The 19,320-nt window shown below is 36.9% G+C and overlaps 2 protein-coding genes across 4 annotated transcripts; both read left to right on the top strand.

Annotated features, from left to right (window-relative positions):
- Nucleotide 1: 1 nt before the first annotated feature.
- Nucleotides 2–8,685, top strand: LOC114391182 (COP1-interacting protein 7-like). 3 transcript variants are annotated; one of them, XM_028352199.1, is made up of 11 exons: nt 4–361; nt 928–1,096; nt 1,197–1,379; nt 1,491–1,590; nt 1,701–1,728; nt 2,964–3,006; nt 3,183–3,335; nt 3,504–5,226; nt 5,360–6,674; nt 7,694–7,777; nt 8,153–8,685. In XM_028352199.1, exons 2-11 carry the CDS (start codon nt 1,038–1,040, stop codon nt 8,215–8,217), a joined length of 3,753 nt encoding a protein of 1,250 aa, XP_028208000.1. In that variant the 5' UTR covers nt 4–361; nt 928–1,037; the 3' UTR covers nt 8,218–8,685. The 3 variants fall into 3 exon arrangements, with proteins under 3 accessions (XP_028208002.1, XP_028208000.1, XP_028208001.1); XM_028352200.1 differs by having other exon boundaries at nt 4–377; XM_028352201.1 differs by lacking the exon at nt 7,694–7,777 and having other exon boundaries at nt 2–361.
- A 1,526-nt stretch (nt 8,686–10,211) lies between these two features.
- LOC114390154 (ABC transporter B family member 19-like) lies at nt 10,212–18,904 on the top strand. Its single transcript, XM_028350840.1, has 9 exons — nt 10,212–11,717; nt 11,822–11,876; nt 12,048–12,223; nt 13,563–13,727; nt 13,868–14,163; nt 14,512–14,828; nt 14,916–15,139; nt 15,751–17,697; nt 18,164–18,904. The coding sequence occupies exons 1-9, from the start codon at nt 10,698–10,700 to the stop codon at nt 18,509–18,511; spliced, it is 4,548 nt and encodes a 1,515-aa protein (XP_028206641.1). The 5' UTR covers nt 10,212–10,697; the 3' UTR covers nt 18,512–18,904.
- Nucleotides 18,905–19,320: the final 416 nt, after the last annotated feature.

Below are 19,320 nucleotides of genomic sequence, written 5' to 3'. Positions count from 1 at the left end.
TGAGAAAGAGGGTGTAGAGAGAGAAATTAGAGGGGGATTTGAAATGAAGGATGAGTAAAGCAAAAACCATCTTTTTCATTGTGGGGTTTTCGTAAAACTCAAAATTTAAAAAACAAAAAAAGAAGAAGAAAAGAAATTGGAGAGAAAAGAAAGAGGCTCATTTCATTTCCTCCACAGTGAGACACAAAAAGGGAAGAACAAGAAGAGAGAAAGAAAGAAGACAAAGGAGCCAAATGCTGGTGTCCTTTTGAACTCTAAATTGGAGGATCGGGTCACGCAATCGAAGATCTCGGACCTCCATATCTGCCCTTCACATTCAATTCCACGCTCCTTCCACATTTTCACTCCAATTTTTTCTAATGTAAAAAATGATTAGGGTTTGTTCACTTTTGTTGCTTATTTTGCAGCATGTGTATTTGTGTTTGTGCGTAACCGTGATAATGTTTTTGTTTGACTCAGTGTTATTTATTTGATTACTGTGTTTTTTTTTGGCAAGTTTTTTGGGTTTGGCTTAGTTGCTATTGGATTTTGGGTTTATTTGGTATCTATGCAACTTTACTCAAGTTCGGTCTTTTGCTGAATCAGATCTATTTCTTATAATTTCTTTGTGGCAAATTTGGGTTTCTGTTTTGTTGCAAAAGATTCAACTTTGGGTTATGGGTTGGGATCTATGGTGTGGTATGGTTCTGTTAAGGGTTGAAACAAGTGGGATTTACCTAATGTGCATCTGGGTTGTTACTTGATTTTGTTTTATTTTCAACTTGATTGAAAATGTAGATTTGTAATGTAATGCTAATAGGGTAATGACCCACTGAACGCACTTGTTCGTCAGACACAGAATTTGGCAAAAGTTATCCTTTTTCTTTTTTATGTTTAACCTTGCTTATGCAGAATCTACATTCTGATTTTAGGATTTCTTGTGTGCAGTTTTGTTGATTATGGTTGGTGCCAAATGGAAACGATGGTGAATACTGCGTTTGCTTACGTGAAATGATCCTAAGAGTGATAGAGTGTAGTGTTGCCATAAATAAGGAAAAATGAAGTCTGACACGTTTCTTGATTATGCTGTATTCCAATTGTCTCCAAGGCGTTCAAGGTGCGGACAACTTGACAACTAGGGATTTTCTAGTTGCTGTTTTGTGCTTTTCTCTGCTGATTAGAGTTTGTAATCATGTTTCTTTCTATTAATGGGGCAGATGCGAGTTGCTTGTTTCAAGTGATGGAAACACTGAGAAACTAGCATCCGGATTGGTGAAGCCATTCTTGACCCATTTAAAGGTTGCAGAAGAGCAGGTTGCTCGAGCTTCTTCATCAATCAAGCTTGAAATCGATAGACATAAAAATGCTGAGACGTGGTTTACAAAGGGAACGTTTGAGAGGTGAAAAAAACAATGAAATGGGAAATTTGTTTATTTGATTGAATTTGCTGTTTTTGTATGCACTGAACCTTCTGGTTTTCTTTCTGATTTGATTGGTGTTGGTGGTTACAGGTTTGTGCGGTATGTTAGCATGCCAGAGGTTTTGGAAATGGTCAATACCTTTGATGCAGAGATGTCCCAATTAGAAGCAGCACGGAAAATATATGCTCAGGTAATGTCAGAGATATGATCAAACAGAAGATTGGTGCAAACAACTGAACAAAGCAACCACTTTCTTTCTTTCTTTTGTTGATTTTTGGAATGTCTTTTCTTTTATTTCAGGGTGCAGGAGAGCGTTCAGATCCACAAGGTATGCTTTCTTTGCAATTAGACCTATAACAAAGACAATTTGGAAATTGGAACTTCATCTTTTGATTGTGTTACCACTCTGAGGAATTTGTCTTATCAATATTTACCAGTCTTAAGATTAATAGTTGCTTGTATCTTGTATCAAACAATTAGTTTCCTCTTTAGTTATCTTGCTGGCTTTGTCTGCATGATCAGTATGCTGCCTTCTATGGAAGGGTTTTCAGTTTCATCCATGTTGCATTTCCCAACTGCATACGAAATAGGCATGGAGAAAAAAAGATAGTGTTTCCTTTTCTGTGAACAAAAATGAATTAAAAATGAAAAATATTGTACAGTTACGACTTTTAGTTATATTGGCTGGCATTATATTGTCCAAATTTGGAAGTTTCATTATTGCCAAAGTTCATTACTTAATCTTCATATTTCTTTCACTATTAATTCCCCTTTGAACATATTAAAGTAAGGCCAGTTGACGAATGCTACACTTTACATTGTTTAATGTTTACCATTAAATGGAATTTTATTACCATTAAATGAAATTATTAATTTATTATCATCATGGAGTCTTTACTCTTGAGGCTATATGCTATATTTATAGGCTACTGGTTTGAGGTATTTGGGCACTTCCAAAGTGTTTTTTTCTGGTCTGTAATACTTTGTCTAATTATTGCCGAATTCGGTGATAGCCTATACTGTATGTCATCTTGATGGAGGTTTTAAATATGAATAGATAGAAAAATGAAGTTTAGTGTAGCAAGAGAGGAAAGAGAAAAAAGTCAAATAAACCATACTCGGTTCTTTAATTGCCCCAAGAGAATTGCGTTATCTACATTGTTGAGAGCATAATGGGTTAAAGGTTCAAAATTGACACCTAACATAGAAGTAGAAATGAAGAATGAAATTCATGCTTCAAGAATCAGCTGGGCTTCGAATGTGGAGAAAAAAGAAAGATAAAGTGAAGACCAAACAAGAACAAACTCATGATTTGTTTAGTCTGAGAAAACGTTTTTCTGTTTTCACAAGCAATTACGAAAATGTCACATTGCTTTTACTTTGCTTCTTGCAATATAGGAAATGATGAGAACCTATTTTCACCATTTCCTACGCAAATCTTAAAATTTAGAGTGGCATTTTGGTAATTGTTGGTGAAATTAGGAAATGGTTTTTGGTCATATTAATTTTTTTGAATGATTGATAATGATACGCTCACAATCATTTTTGTTCAATTTTCTCCAGGTGGGAATGGAGCTGGAGCCATAACAGTGGCTGATGCAACCACGTAACAATTCTACCCTTCTTCATTTCAACTAATAGAAAAAAGGACGTTTATGATTGTTGAAATAAATAAATAATGAAATCATAGTTTTGATATGTTGAAAATTGAAATTGAAACATATATGTATATATAACTAATGTGTGTGGTTATTTATTTGTTGGTACGACTTACTTGCACAGAAAGGAACTCCTAAGGGCAATTGATGTACGATTGAGTGCAGTTAGGCAAGACCTAACCTCAGCATGTGCTCGTGCATCAGCCTCCGGTTTCAACCCCCACACAGTTTCACTCCTCAAACATTTCGCAGATCGATTCGGTGCTCATCGCTTCAAGTAACTACTAACACCCAAAAACTAAACTACATATTAATACACTTTTCATTTTCATTCATAATAATCATCTAGTATACTAAAATATTCAATATAATTAATAATAATGTTATTGATGTGGTTGTTTAATTAATATTTTAATATATATATATTTTTTTTTTTGCGGTGCAGTGAAGCATGCACTAAATACATGTCACTGTACGAAAGAAGACCGGACCTTATCAGTCACTGGCCAGGTGGCGATGACAGGGAACTCCGTTCATCTGTTAGTTCTGACATGTCCATCGACAACGATGATGGGCCCAACCAAGCCCAACCCACCGATCCACCTAAGCCCAAGCCTATTTCCAACTTCGCTTCGCTGCGACGTAGCAGCACCAGCGTGAACTCGAAAGACGAGACCAGCGACACCCCCACCAAAGAGGAAACGGAGTCGCCGGCGTCGGCTCCGGCTCCGGCGACTGCCCCGTCGGGGCGGCGGCTGAGCGTGCAGGACCGGATCAACCTCTTCGAGAACAAGCAGAAGGAGAATTCCGGAGGCAGGGCGCCGGAGCTCCGGCGGCTCTCCTCCGACGTGCTGCGGCGGTGGAGCAGCGCCAGCGACATGAGCATCGACGTCGGCAGCGGTGATAAGAAGGATTCCGACAGCCCCTTACCCACGCCAGCATCCTCTGTTTCTCAAACCAAGTCCGTTGTCGTTTCTGAAGACAAGGATCAAAACGACAACAAATTGGAGAAATTTGCGAAAACCGATCAAGGGTCTTCTCAGGAGACAGGGAAAGTTTCGGTTTTTGATGAGGCGAAGAACGGGGGGTTTAAGGATCAGGTGGGTAGTGGTGGTGGCTTTTCTGAGACGACATTGAAGAAGGGCTCATCCGAGGTTGTTGTCGTTGGTCCTATGTTGTCTTATGGGGATGATGATGTGAAGTTTTATGGTGGGGTGAAAAATCATGTGGTTGCACCGTCACTTATTAGGGGACCCCGAAGTCATTCTCGATCTCTATCAGCACAGTTTGAAGGTGGTGGCAATGGACTCAAATTTAGGGATGTTTCTGTTCGTGTTGATCAATCGTCACAGAATGAGGTTGAGGATACTCCTTCTTCATTCCCTAACAAGGAAGAGGATTCCCAAATCCCAAAAATGAAGTTCCAGAAACCCTCATCTGGTAGAAATGAACAACAAATGAGCATGGCACATGGTAAAAGGGATGGTGCTAATGAAAGTAGCAAGATGAAACAAGTTTTGGAGACTCCGGATAATGCACGTGCAACTTCAACTCCGCCTTTAGAGCAGCAACACCAGAGGGTGAGGCAATCTAAAGGGAATCAAGGGATGCATGATGAGCTGAAAATGAAGGCTGACGAGCTTGAAAAGCTTTTTGCTGAGCATAAACTGAGGGTTCCTGGGGACCAGTCTGGTTCTGTGAGGAGAGTCGAGCCGGCCGATGTGCATGTGGAACAGTCACAGTATAGAAGAGGTGGGGTGGGGGATTCAACTCCTCAGTTGCCTTCCAGAAGCAATGTGACTGAAGTGGCTGCGAGTTCTAGCAATTTGGCAAGCTTTGATGCTAAGTTGGTTACTAAGATGGTGGATAGTCGGAATTATGGTGATTCTTTGAGGCAAAATTTTTCTGATCTTAACTTGAGTGAAGATTCTAGAGGAAAGTTTTATGAGAAGTACATGAAGAAGAGGAATGCTAAGCTTCGAGAAGATTGGAGTATGAACAGAGCTGAGAAGGAAGCTAGGATGAAAGCCATGCAGGATAGCCTTGAGAGGAGTAGAGCTGAAATGAAGGTCAAGTTTTCGGGGTCTGCAAACAGACAAGATTCAGCATCAGGTGCTCACCGTGCCGAGAAACTTAGATATTTCAAATCAAATATTAAGAGAGAGCAGGTATTCTTGACTTGTTTTATGATTTTTGAGAAGACTGCTGAATTTTAATCCTCTTGAATGCAAAGTTTGTTTTTAAATTAAAAACATGAAATTCCATTTCCGGTTCTGATTTAAATCCCTTATTTTTGGACAGCATCCAATAGATTCTCTTCAGAATGAAGATGATGAAGATCTATCTGAGTTCTCAGAAGAGAAGACTTATGGTGCTTCAAGGCAAAGTAGGAAAATTTTTCCCAACAGACATATACCTTCAGGCACACCTCGTACAACAGCTGTGTCGGTCTCTCGTTCATCTGGTGGCAGGCGAAGAGACAATCCTCTTGCCCAGTCTGTTCCAAACTTTTCTGATTTAAGAAAAGAAAATACAAAGCCTTCTTCTGGAGTCAGTAAAACAACCCGCTCTCAGGTAAGGTCCTATTCCCGTAGCAAAAGCACCACTGAGGAGATGCAAGGAGTCAAGGAAGAAAAGTCAAGGCAAACTCTGTCCTTACGGAAAAGTTCTGCTAATCCTGCAGAGTTTAAGGATTTGTCCCCTTTGAACTCGGATGGGATTGTTTTGTCTCCGTTGAAATTTGATATGGATGAGAGTGATCTAGGCCCTTATGATCAATCACCTAGGCCTTTCCTTAAAAAAGGGAATAACATAGGTTCAGGTTCTGTTGGCAATGCTATCCAGATGAAAGCTTCAACGGCATCTGATACTCAGAAAAATAAAGAATTTGAGGACCCTGAATTTGATGAGGAGGATTCTTTGCAGATTGCCATGGACGAACATGATGACATTGAAACTATGGCTATCGAAGATGTTGCTTATAATAATAATGGAAAGGTAAGTCTGAGCCAGGAATCTGGTAAGTCTGGTAATTCTGGATCTGAAATTGGTGATTCTGCAAGGTCTCTTGCTCAGGTAGACCCTATTTCAGGGGGTGAAATGGCTACTGGGTTTACATCAACATTCAATGGTGTGAGATCTCTGCAGGACTCTCCTGTTGGAAGTCCTGTGTCATGGAATTCACGCACGCGTCATCCTTTTTCATACCCACACGAGTCATCTGATATTGATGCTTCTATAGATTCTCCAGTTGGAAGCCCTGCATCTTGGAATTCTCATTCTCTTAACCAGGGTGACAACGATGCTTCCCGAATGAGGAAAAAATGGGGAAGTGCTCAAAAACCATTTCTTGTTGCTAATTCATCCCAAAATCAACCCCGCAAGGATGTCACTAAAGGTTTTAAGCGATTGCTGAAGTTTGGGAGAAAAACTCGTGGATCAGAGAGTATGGCTGATTGGATCTCTGCTACAACTTCTGAAGGAGATGATGATACTGAAGATGGCCGAGATCTGGCCAATCGGTCATCAGAAGACTTGAGGAAGTCAAGAATGGGATTCTCTCATGGTCATCCTTCTGATGACAGCTTCAATGAGAATGAGCTGTTCAATGAACAGGGTAATCTATTCTTTTCTCAAATTTCTTGTTATTGATCAACATGCTTGGTTATTGTTTAGAGTCTAGATATTTAAGTGCCAACCATTTTTTTATTTTATTTTATAATTTAGCCAATTTAGAGGGCGAGCCCTGGTGCAGCGGTAAAGTTGTGCCTTGGTGACTTGTTGGTCATGGGTTCGAATCCGGAAACAGCCTCTTTGCATATGCGAGGGTAAGGCTGCGTACAACATCCCTCCCCCATACCTTCGCATAGCGAAGAGCCTCTGGGCAATGGGGTACGAAGTTTTTTTTTATAATTTAGCCAATTTCTTTTGCTATCCTACTATTAGAAAATGGATCCTTCTCTATTTATTGATTTCTTTCCATTGTTGGTTGCACATTTAGATAAATGATTCTTATCCATAGATATTGATGTGAATGAACAATGAAAATCTCAATTTACCATTTTGGATGGGGAATTTGAAGGGATCACACTCTGATTTCTTTTACACTCTTATTTTCACACCTGATCATTTCCTTAATGATAGTGTATTCATATCAGATGGTTATCTTATCATTGTGGATCATGGTTGAGTAGAGGAATTATATAGACAATACTTTTTGTGGATTCCTCCAGAGGACCAGATCTATAGTGCTCTCAGCATGTGTGTTTATATTACACATCTATATTCATACATACTCGAGAGGGCTCCATTTACTTTAGGAGCTAATCTTAGAGACTTACTCCACTTAATAACTTTTTATAGAACATGAATTTAACAAATCTATCCGAAGGATTATGTGATATTATTATCTTGATGATTATTACATACTAAAGTTTAGATAAATTAAACATTATTGGTGTATTATCTTATAATTGACATTTACTTATATTTTTAAAAGTATATTATATTAACTTGGTGTCTTTTGAGCACGCATGTTCATGTGTGCTCTTTATAACTTTCATTTTTTTTGTTTAATAGATAAAATAAAAGTACACTCAATTTTTTAATCGATAATATTGTTCTTAATTCCTGCAGTCCAATCCTTGCAAAGCTCTATCCCTGCACCTCCTGCTCATTTTAAACTGAGGGATGATCATATATCAGGAAGTTCAATAAAAGGTGATCCCTGGGTAACATAATATATTATAGGTCATTTTTTCATCCATTTTTGGTATAGTTTCATTTGTCAGGCTGATGAAGTAGTTGTGTAAGTTGTGAGGAATTCTGAAAATGTGTCCGTTGTCTTTGCATTTCATTGATTTTGGTAGTTCATTCTGGATTAAGGGGCCAATTTCTTGGAATTGTTCATTGTGTCTTTCTAAGAACGTAACCTTGACTCAAGGGAAAATAATATTATGCTATTGTTAATAAAGACTTGGGATTCACATATGCTTTGTATTTCTTTTCATTGATTTCAAGAATGATAACCGTTTATTTGCTACAGATTATCTTTTACGCAATATTATAATTACACGTTATCTTCAATTTGTGCAGCTCCCAAATCATTTTTTTCACTATCAACTTTCCGAAGCAAGGGTAGTGACTCGAAACCCAGATGAAATTTCAGTGAGTTGGCCTGGCAAGTAATTTGGATCATCCTCAATAGTATGGGTGTAAAGGACAATATTAAATATGATACAGAAAAGAGAGGTAGGCACGATACAATGATCTATATGAAAGATATATGAGATGGGGTTATGTATATTTTCTTGGACTCATGAGGTTTTCCCCTATGATTTTAGTTTAGTCATGGTTGTGTTGATATATGCTGCATACTGTAGTCAATGAAGTGTCGCCTATTGGTGCAGTGTCATTGTAATTTTGGCAGTAGTGGCATTCTTTTGCTCGTTTATTTTGATTTACTTGTGTGATGTATATCAGAGTTGAACTCATGTTAGAATGAATCAGTACAGTCAGAGTTAAGAAGAGTAATGTGATTGTTGCGGAGTAAAATAGTAGCTTTCAAAAGATTATTTCCCCCTCCCCTTGAAAAAGAGCAAATAAGAATGATTGGCTACTTATACTTATCCTTTGCCACTTTATTGTTACATTTTTGCTGTATGAACTTTCAAGTTTCAACTATTAATGCTCAATTTCATGATAGCTACACGTTACTGCATGTAAATCATCACAGTAAATAAATTTTCAGCTACTAAATACACGTTACCATGTGATTCTGTATCCATTACTTATTGCTTTGGGTTTAGTGAACATGGAACTATCCGATAGCAGTAATGAACAAGGAAGAGCACTAATCGCATTCCATTTATTTATATTCATTTTTGGATACTTTAAAATGATAAAATCAGTTTCTTTCTCTTTTTCCTCCCACCCTTTAGATTTGCTCCCAAAATCTTGAACCGGTTTCGGTGTAGATGTTCTTGCACGAGATGGAGTAATATTTACTTGTAAAACTTAGTGTTAAGCTCAAACTTGCTTTTAGTAGTTTAGGCTGCTCCCACTTGATTTTTGTTAGTCCTGTTGAGTTACATATACCCTACACGTTTAAAATTGTTAGATAATAATTGTGTAAATAACATTCCAAGGTAGACTTCGTCATTGCTAATGGCACATTTCTATTAACTTATCATTCTAGTTATACGATAATTAAAACTTAAAAGTATAGCTGACCTCCAAAAAGAAAGATGTTGTGGCTAGTACTTGACGTTAGTTTGTGGCACTATAAGTCAAATTGAATCATGCACTATAAGCCAAATTGTTCTGGAAAATTGCACAAGGCTTCCCGTTAAGAAGTCAGTTATCTTTCTTTACAAGCGAAGTTTGTTACGAAAGAATGTGCATATTACTGTTTCAGTCAGTTAATACTAACTATGAGTATGTTATTGGGAATTTATCAAATGCTTAACGGCAAAGAAAGAAAAAAAATGTGAATGATGATGGATCATGAGAAATGCAAGGACATGATGGTCAGATTAGTTCAAATTGGACAAAGTAACGTTATTTACCACAAAAAAAAATAAAAATAGCCGGACCAATCTTAGCCGAGACAATCATTTATGATTTGATCTCTTCTAGGAAGCAATTCGGCCAATCAGCAACAAAATGAAGATACCAATGTGGTTATTTGATTTTCTTGGATTTAACGTACTATATTATTATTTATGCAGCAAAATAATGCACTTTGTACGCTACTACTACCTTGTTCACCAAATTCCTCTCTGTACCGTCAATTTTGTTCAATAAGTTTCACCCATCAGATTTTCTGGCATCGTGTGAAACTTTCAATAAAACTTACCGTCCTTTTATATTAATGTCCTTGAGAAGTACACTATCCTTTGGATAATGTTTGTTTATTCCCTTTCTTTTTCTTGTGAAACATTCCTTTCAAGGTTCAAACTACTTGGTTAAGTCTTCAACATCTTAATTACATGACACATCTATACCTATTAGTATTACCTAGTCAAAAATTGCAATACATAATGGATAGTCCTTGTTAGGTTTTTGTTCTAAAATAGTGAAGAGATGATGACACAACATTACCCTTGCAGTCAGAAGATCATGCATGTCTACATGACAAATGGATAATCCTTGTTAGTTTTTGTTCTAAAATAGTGATTAGGAGAGAGAAAGGTTGAGTTGACATTATAATAAACACCGACACAAGTCACTTCAACCCCAACATTACCCTCTAAACAACAATTGCTAAAATTGGCAAGCCAGTCACAACTATGCTTAGCCGGCGGCCACTTTAGCCTTGCATGCCGTCCATGCACAAGAATATTAATTAGGATCAATGTATAATGTATTCCCTAACAAAAAAGATAAATTAGACCCTCTATATCATTAGTGAGCCAGAGAGACCAAAGAAAAGACCTTATATGTTTGGTGTTTTGTTCGACCTGTTGTTTGTCTATGCTTCACAACATGGGCGGAAGGAGCTAAGTTGTCTGTGACATTGTATTGTACTAATCTCCATGTACCACTAATCACAAAGTAGAAGAACTTTTGTTGTTTTTTCTTTTCCCCCATTTCATTCCTTTCTGTAATACTTGTTCTCATCAAAACTAGTTTGCTAGACATGGCTGCTGATTCTTTCTCCTTTGAGGGTGACTCCTTCTCAAGCCACCAGAGAAGACACTATCCAACACCAGTGAGTTATCACACTGTGTATGGCTCTGGCTCTGGCTCTTTCATATCATCCAGCTCTCTAACCAATCCAAGAGCTCGCCGCCGCAACCCAGTTCCTGCCACACCCTTTGCTTCAGATGATGACCATTCATGGCAAGGAGAAGTTTCGTGGAAGTTCGAGGCCACCGGGTGGCGCGACTATAGCACAAACTTTGGTTCTGTTCTCAGTCCATGGCCAGAGAGCTCCCCTTCTGGTCACAGCCGGGTATTTCGTCGATCAGCCAATGATTACTACCTTTCAAGAACAAGTAGGTTCAGAGGTCTTGCAAACTCTTCTTATGAACAATCTGGCTATGGTAGAGTTGAACTTCAGAGCTATGATGCTAGGGACAATGATTATAGTTACTTTGATCAGCATAGTCGGCCACAAGGATTATCAAGATCGGGGTTCATCCAAGAGAAGAGTAGTAAAAAATGTAAGACTAGTCCATTGGCTGAGGAAGATGAGCTTAGTATGATAGATTATAGCATAACACATGATCACGTTATTTCACCTAATAGGAATGGTCATGGTCTTGAATTACCATATTCTAAACATGGTCATGGTGGTGATTATGGTGGGAATTATCATGTTGGTCATGATGGACCATCATCACACGGTAGCCAAATTTATAGAAGTGGTGGGGATTACACTTATAGTCACCATGACATTGAGAAGCTTTCAGCATATGATGAAGAGGGTGAAGAGGATATGGATGAGGAAGATGCAAGGCCTCCAAAGACTGTTGGGATTTTTAGCTTGTTTAAGTACTCAACAAAGTTGGATTTGGTGCTTGTGTTTGTGGGGTGTTTAGGGGCTCTCATAAATGGAGGATCGCTTCCTTGGTATTCTTATCTTTTTGGAGATGTTGTCAATAAGATCTCAGAAGCTGAAAATGACAAAGCACAGATGATGAAGGATGTAGAGAGGGTACTAGTTCTTCAATTTCTTACTCTCTTCTTTTATTGGTCAAATGTTTGCATATATATAATGGAGTTGAAACATGTTTTCATTGTCTTAATTGTCATTTTCAGATATGCAAATTTATGGCCGGGCTAGCTGCTGTTGTGGTATTTGGAGCATATTTGCGTAAGGATGTTAAGACATTACTTAGAGTTTAATACGATAATTTGTGATTAAATAGTAATATAAAATTACTGGTGCATAGTCTTTTTTTTCTCTTAGTTATATTCAACTTGTTCATTTTTTTTATGATTTAGAGGTGTTACAATAATTTTTGTTGATCACTGAAATTGGCAGAGATCACATGTTGGAGGTTAGTGGGGGAGCGTGCTGCTCAAAGAATTAGAACAGAGTATCTAAGAGCGGTTCTTCGACAGGACATTACTTTTTTTGATACAGATATCAACACTGGTGATATTATGCATGGAATTGCTAGTGATGTTGCACAGATTCAAGAAGTTATGGGAGAGAAGGTTAATTCTTGATTCTTCTATTCTACTCACCAACAACTACTTGGTGGCTACACTATATTAATATAATTAACAAATTCTTTTCCCTCTTGATATGGAGTTTTCATACAAATGAAAAAACTATGAATGGAATAGGGAATCGAATTCCTAATTGAGTTTATTTTTATTAGTGAAAACTAATTTCAAATGTTTTTGCCTTTATCTATTTTATTTATATTTCTATATGTTCTGCCGGCACTGATATTTTTTTTACTAACTTTAAAATAAGTTTGTATACGAATCTAACTTTGTACATTAAATTACTTTACACTCTTCTCATGTGATATTTTTAATTTCTTTTTTAATTTTAAATCCACTCATACTTAATTAGGCATTTTTATAATTTTAAATATGTTGTATTAAGTATTTCTTTAATTTTTTTTACTTAAATTGAAAAATATGTATACAATGTATAAGATATTTAGTTACTAATATTAATTTAAGCTACACTTTTAAATAAAAATCAATGTTAAATTATTCTATAAGTTCCTTATGTTTCACTGACTTTTTTCTAATAGATCGTATAATCTAAAAGTTTATAGTTAGACCCCTATACTTTTATTTTTTTTTCAAAAAGTTAGTACCTTCTAACAGCATTAAGACTTCATTAACCGATTAAACTTTTTAAAACTAAAATCTAGTATAGGAATTTAGAGGAATGCGTTTCTATCAAATAAGTTCATAAATTTTATGGGAGCTTTTAAATAAGTCCCAAAAGTTAAAAAAGTCTCGAAACCAATAATTGATGGCTAGACGGGGACTTGTTTACAAACTTTTAAAAGTCTAGGCATTGAATTATAAAATTTAAAACCATAGGGGCTTATTTAAATAATTAATAAAACGGTAAAGTCCTATATATTAATTTAAAAGTAATATTATTAGAACATTCTTTAGTCTTTACTATTGTTTAAATTTTTTTGTAAACTATAAAATCATAACTAGTGATCATTAAATAATAAATGGGTAGCAGAATAATGCATTATTTGAATTGGAGAACTCCCTTTGTTTCCCTTTCTTTTCAATTTGCTTGAACAGCATCCCCACTTTTTTTCTCCTAATTCAAGCATGATAACTGTTATTGCAATTTTCAGTTCATGTGTATCCATTACCATATTTTTTTATGGTAGCAATACAGTGTGAGCAATCACTGATCACTATGTAAATACTGTGTGCTTGAAACTCCACTGTCATTTAATTCAATACTGTGAGCGTAGAGAATGCTAACAATAACATAGTTCTTTGCTCCAACTTTGGTTGACACTAATCCTTACATGCATTTAATTTTTTGTTTCTGGCACTGCAGATGGCCCACTTCATTCATCATATATTTACATTCATATGTGGGTATGCAGTTGGGTTTAAAAGATCATGGAAAGTCTCTCTGGTGGTATTCTCAGTCACTCCATTGACAATGTTCTGTGGCATGGCTTACAAAGCACTTTATGGTGGCCTAACAGCAAAAGAGGAAGTAAGATATAAAAACACAGACACTTAAGTACACTGTCACTTGTTTCTTATAATAAGGACCAGAGGTAGTATCATATATTAAATTTGATATTATGTGTCTTAACATTTTGTTCATTCCAAGTTTGTTTATTTTGGCTAAAGGCTTCTTATAGGAAAGCTGGTAGCATTGCGGAGCAGGCCATCAGTTCAATTAGGACAGTGTTTTCATTTGTTGCAGAAAGCAAATTGGCAGGAAAATATGCTGAGCTACTGCAGAAATCAGCTCCAATAGGGGCCAGAGTTGGTTTTGCTAAAGGTATTGGCATGGGAGTGATCTACTTAATAACCTATTCAACATGGGCACTGGCTTTCTGGTATGGCTCTGTATTAATTGCCAGGAATGAACTTGATGGAGGTTCAGCTATTGCTTGTTTCTTTGGTGTCAATGTAGGGGGAAGGTGTGGCTTCTTCTCTCTTTAACTTGTACAGTATACACTTGATTTGGAAACCAAAAAATTTATCTATACTTTTTATACAAAGAAATGATTCTTCAAGTTGTATACTAGGGAGTAAGGACTACATGAACTTTCTTTAACTAAAGTTTGAGTAAATAGTGTATGTATTAATAGTGTAAAAAAAATTCATCCCATCATAAATCATATGATAAGTTTGTTAATTTTTACAATAATTATCTTAAAAGTCGTACTAATAAGAATTTCTGATTGGTTGACGGTATAGAATTTTTATATTTGACATTACATAGAATTTAAACTCGAAGTTTATTGAGTTATTTTTTTATTTGACAGAGGGTTGGCACTGGCACTTTCATATTTTGCACAATTTGGTCAAGGGACTGTTGCAGCAAGCCGTGTATTCTATATTATAGAGAGAATCCCTGAGATTGATTCCTATAGCCCTGAGGGTAGGAAGCTTTCTGGTGTTCGTGGAAGGATTGAGTTAAAAAGTGTTAGCTTTGCATACCCATCTCGTCCTGATTCTCTTATACTTCATTCCCTTAACTTGGTGTTACCATCTTCAAAAACTGTGGCATTGGTTGGTGCCAGTGGTGGGGGAAAGTCTACTATCTTTGCTCTCATAGAGAGGTTTTATGATCCTATTGAAGGTAAAAAGAATTATATGATGATTTGCAAAAGAAATATATGAGGTTTTAAGACTCCTAACTTTGTTGAATTTCAATGTATTTTTGCAGGAATTATTACCTTGGATGGTCATGATTTGAGGACATTGCAAGTAAAGTGGCTACGAGATCAGATTGGGATGGTTGGTCAGGAGCCAATTCTCTTTGCCACATCTATTCTGGAAAACGTGATGATGGGGAAAGATAATGCCACAAAGAAAGAGGCAATTGCTGCTTGCATTGCTGCCGATGCTCACAGCTTCATCTCTAGCCTACCACTAAGCTATGACACTCAGGTGTAGTAACTACTAACAATAATATTTCTCCTTTTCTAGATTAATATATAAGTTAAAATATGTATCTGATTTCTACTAAATAATCAAATTTTGTGTTTATTTTCTAATAATTTTTTTTTTCATTTTTGGTTCATGATAAAATAATAATTTTATTTTTTCTCTTGACACTTTTTAATTTATGATAAATTAATAAATTTTGTGTTTGTTTCCTGAAAAAAACTAATAAAAATGATTTTTTTTATTAAGAAACAAGTATAAAATTGGCTAATTTATCAAAAACTAAAAAAATATCAAGCACCAAAAATAAAATTATTATTTTATTATGAATTCAATGTAAAAAAAAATTATGATAGAATAAATACAAATTCAAATATTTATTAGGAATAAAAAAATATATTGTAGCCTAATATATAATCAACAAAAGTTGCAACGGAGTTATTATGCAACACTGGGGAAATAGCCTAACTACCTATCTATCTAGACATAGCAACAGACAATTAGACATGGATATAGATATATATGTAACATTTAAAGTAAATACACAAGATACACTAATTTGGTAAAAAAATTGTGGCATGAATCTTACCTAGAAAGTAGTATTTATTTTGCAGGTAGGGGACAGGGGTACAAAACTCTCAGGGGGCCAAAAGCAGAGAATTGCTTTGGCTCGAGCAATGGTCAAAGATCCAAAAATCCTTCTTCTAGATGAACCTACTAGTGCTCTTGATGCCGAGTCAGAGTCTGCGGTCCAAAGGGCCATCGACAAGATATCTGCAAGCCGAACAACCATTGTAATTGCTCACAGGATAGCAACAGTGAAGAATGCTCATGCTATTGTGGTTCTTGAGCATGGTTCTGTCACTGAGATCGGTGACCATCGCCAGCTTATGGCGAAAGCAGGAGCATACTACAACCTTGTCAAGCTTGCCACCGAAGCCATTTCAAAACCTCTAGCTATAGAAAATGAAATGCAAAATGCTAATGATTTATCCATCTATGATAAACCCATTTCTGGTTTATCAGGATCAAGATATTTAGTTGATGATATTGATATCCCATGGCCTAAAGGCTTAAAATCCACGCAGGAGGAGGAGGAGAAGAAACATCAAGACATGGAAGACAAGCAAGACAAAATGGCAAGAAAATACAGTCTTTCTGAAGTATGGAAACTGCAAAAGCCTGAGTTTGTGATGCTATTTTCAGGACTTATTCTGGGAATGTTTGCTGGTGCTATTCTGTCCCTTTTCCCATTGGTTTTAGGCATATCCTTGGGAGTATATTTTGGCCACGACACTCATAAGATGAAAAGAGATGTGGGGCGCCTTTGTTTAACACTTGTTGGCCTTGGATTTGGTTGCATACTTTCCATGACAGGACAACAAGGTTTCTGTGGTTGGGCAGGATCAAAGCTGACACAAAGGGTTAGAGACCTCTTGTTTCAATCCATTCTGAAACAAGAACCTGGGTGGTTTGACTTTGAAGAAAACTCCACAGGAGTGTTGGTGTCAAGGCTCTCATTAGACTGTGTTAGTTTTCGATCGGTGCTTGGCGACAGATTCTCAGTCCTTCTTATGGGATTGAGTTCTGCTGCTGTTGGCCTTGGTGTGTCCTTTGCCTTTAACTGGAGACTAACCCTTGTAGCAGCTGCTGTAACTCCTTTCGCGCTCGGTGCAAGCTACATAAGCTTGATCATAAACGTTGGACCGCGAGTGGATAACGACTCTTATGCGAAAGCTAGTAACATTGCTTCTGGTGCAGTGTCAAACATAAGGACAGTTACTACATTTTCTGCACAGGAGCAGATAGTTAAGTCCTTTGATAGAGCCCTGTCAGAACCTAGGAGAAAATCATTGAGAAGTTCACAACTTCAAGGTCTTATGTTTGGGTTGTTTCAAGGTTCCATGTATGGAGCATACACCTTAACTCTTTGGTTTGGTGCATACCTTGTAGAACACGACAAGGCAAAACTTGGAGACGTGTTTAAGATCTTTCTCATTCTTGTTCTGAGCTCATTTTCAGTGGGACAACTTGCCGGTTTGGCACCAGATACTACTATGGCGGCGGCAGCGATTCCTGCAGTTCAAGATATCATAAAACGTAGGCCACTGATTGACAATGATAGAACAAAAGGTAGGATAGTAGACCGATCGAAGCGGTTCAACATAGAATTCAAGATGGTGACATTTGCATACCCATCTAGGCCAGAGGTGACTGTGTTGAGGGATTTCTGTTTAAAGGTCAAAGGTGGAAGCACAGTGGCATTGGTGGGACCAAGCGGATCAGGGAAGTCAACAGTCATATGGTTGACTCAGAGGTTCTATGATCCTGATCAAGGAAAGGTGATGATGAGTGGGATCGATTTGAGGGAGATTGATGTGAAGTGGTTGAGGAGGCAAATGGCTTTGGTGGGTCAAGAACCTTCATTGTTTGCTGGGAGCATAAGGGAAAATATTGCATTTGGGGACCCAAATGCTTCGTGGACTGAAATTGAAGAGGCTGCAAAGGAGGCTTACATCCACAAGTTCATCAGTGGCCTTCCTCAAGGTTATGAAACCCAGGTAATTAATAATTCTACGGAGAGGTAGATTTTTTTATGCCACTAATACAGTCTCTAACATACTCTTTCTAATGTATTTTTACTATTGGTTAAAATTTATCAAAACTATAAAATTACAAGTGACGATCATTAAATAAAAAGGGAGACCTATAAAATTTTATAATTTTCAATAAATTTCAGTCAATAATAAAAAGTGTGTACAAAAAACTGTGTTACCAGCATTTCTCTGCTGCAAATCATAACTTGTTATGCTACATCACTTTTTACTCAAGTTTTATTTATTACTTACTCATTGAATTGTATTAGACTGTTCGTAGCTTTACTCTATCTAATAGTAAGGTCATACTAAAGTTCCAACAAAAAAAAGTTCATACTAATTTATGCTGCATTGCTTTTTTACGTGATTTTTCCAACACCTTTTTCTATTAGCAAAGCATGATTTATTTTTATCATTATCTCTATACTAGGTTGGTGAAAGTGGGGTCCAATTATCAGGTGGCCAGAAACAAAGAATTGCTATAGCAAGGGCCATATTGAAGAAATCAAGGGTGCTTTTGCTTGATGAAGCAAGCAGTGCCTTGGACTTGGAATCGGAGAAGCACATCCAAGAAGCCCTTAAGAAGGTTACCAAAGAGGCAACAACCATAATAGTTGCTCACCGTCTTTCCACAATCAGAGAAGCGGACAAGATTGCAGTTATGAGAGATGGGGAAGTGGTGGAGTACGGGAGCCATGACAATCTCATGGCTTCAAATCAAAATGGCTTGTATGCTTGCCTAGTTCGAGCAGAGACTGAAGCCAATGCCTTTGCTTGATCCTAATAATATGAGCATGTAACATTATTGTCAACATGCAGCAATTCTGACACAACACAATGGCCAAAATCAATTGGATATAAGTAGAAAAGAAAGAACCACTTTAATTGGTTTGGGCTGTTTTGAAGTGCGGATCTACAACAATTGATTCTATCTTGTGGGTCAGCTTTCTTCCTTTTTGAATAAACTAAAAAAAAAATGTATTATGTGCCACTTGATTATGTAAATTTCAAAAGAAAACACCTAAAAGTCTTTATTTTTTCTTTCTTTTATAGCACCCTTTATTGCTTATGGTGAAACAATGACTATGCAAATTATGCATGCTGAATATGGAGGGTGCTAATAATGATGTAAGTGAGGCCACGCAATAAATAGGCATGAACGTATTCTTAACTCTTTCAGTGGTTACATTGACTCTAACTAAAAACGACATATCACCAGATTGAGCCCCACCAACATCATGTAGTCTATAATATCCATTAAATTGCTAACCAGGTTAGCAGGCATAATTCTTTGGTAAAGGAGCTGATTTATCATTTCATGTCTCACAAAAAGTGCTTCATATTTCCCACGCTGAAGTGTGTTGTTGTTACATGGTTTTCAAGCCAAGAGAATGTAATGCTAACGTGCCTACAATAAAAGATATTTATATAATCTTGGTTAAGCCACAGGAAAAGCAATCAGAAGCATTCTGTTTTTGGAAGCCTATATACTAGTTCCTGTTTGTCCTTTCTGGGTCTGCAGAATTTCTTACAACCCTTTAACAAACAAGACCTCTTTGATTCTTCTCTTACACACTTCATGGTTCA

The sequence above is a fragment of the Glycine soja genome, chromosome 16 (assembly GCF_004193775.1).
Source record: "Glycine soja cultivar W05 chromosome 16, ASM419377v2, whole genome shotgun sequence".
Taxonomy (NCBI): domain Eukaryota; kingdom Viridiplantae; phylum Streptophyta; class Magnoliopsida; order Fabales; family Fabaceae; genus Glycine; species Glycine soja.
Note: the sequence above shows the minus strand (reverse complement) of the source record. Positions and strands in the feature narration are given on the sequence as shown.

Bases quoted from the DNA above. Each gene is read 5' to 3' on its own strand.
- LOC114391182 (XM_028352199.1), top strand. From the start codon at position 1,038: ATGAAGTCTGACACGTTTCTTGATTATGCTGTATTCCAATTGTCTCCA. The intron at 1,729-2,963 runs GTATGCTTTCTT...AATTTTCTCCAG, and splicing joins AGAGCGTTCAGATCCACAAG to GTGGGAATGGAGCTGGAGCC. The intron at 5,227-5,359 runs GTATTCTTGACT...ATTTTTGGACAG, and splicing joins CAAATATTAAGAGAGAGCAG to CATCCAATAGATTCTCTTCA.
- LOC114390154 (XM_028350840.1), top strand. From the start codon at position 10,698: ATGGCTGCTGATTCTTTCTCCTTTGAGGGTGACTCCTTCTCAAGCCAC. The intron at 14,829-14,915 runs GTAAAAAGAATT...GTATTTTTGCAG, and splicing joins GTTTTATGATCCTATTGAAG to GAATTATTACCTTGGATGGT. The intron at 17,698-18,163 runs GTAATTAATAAT...TCTCTATACTAG, and splicing joins CTCAAGGTTATGAAACCCAG to GTTGGTGAAAGTGGGGTCCA.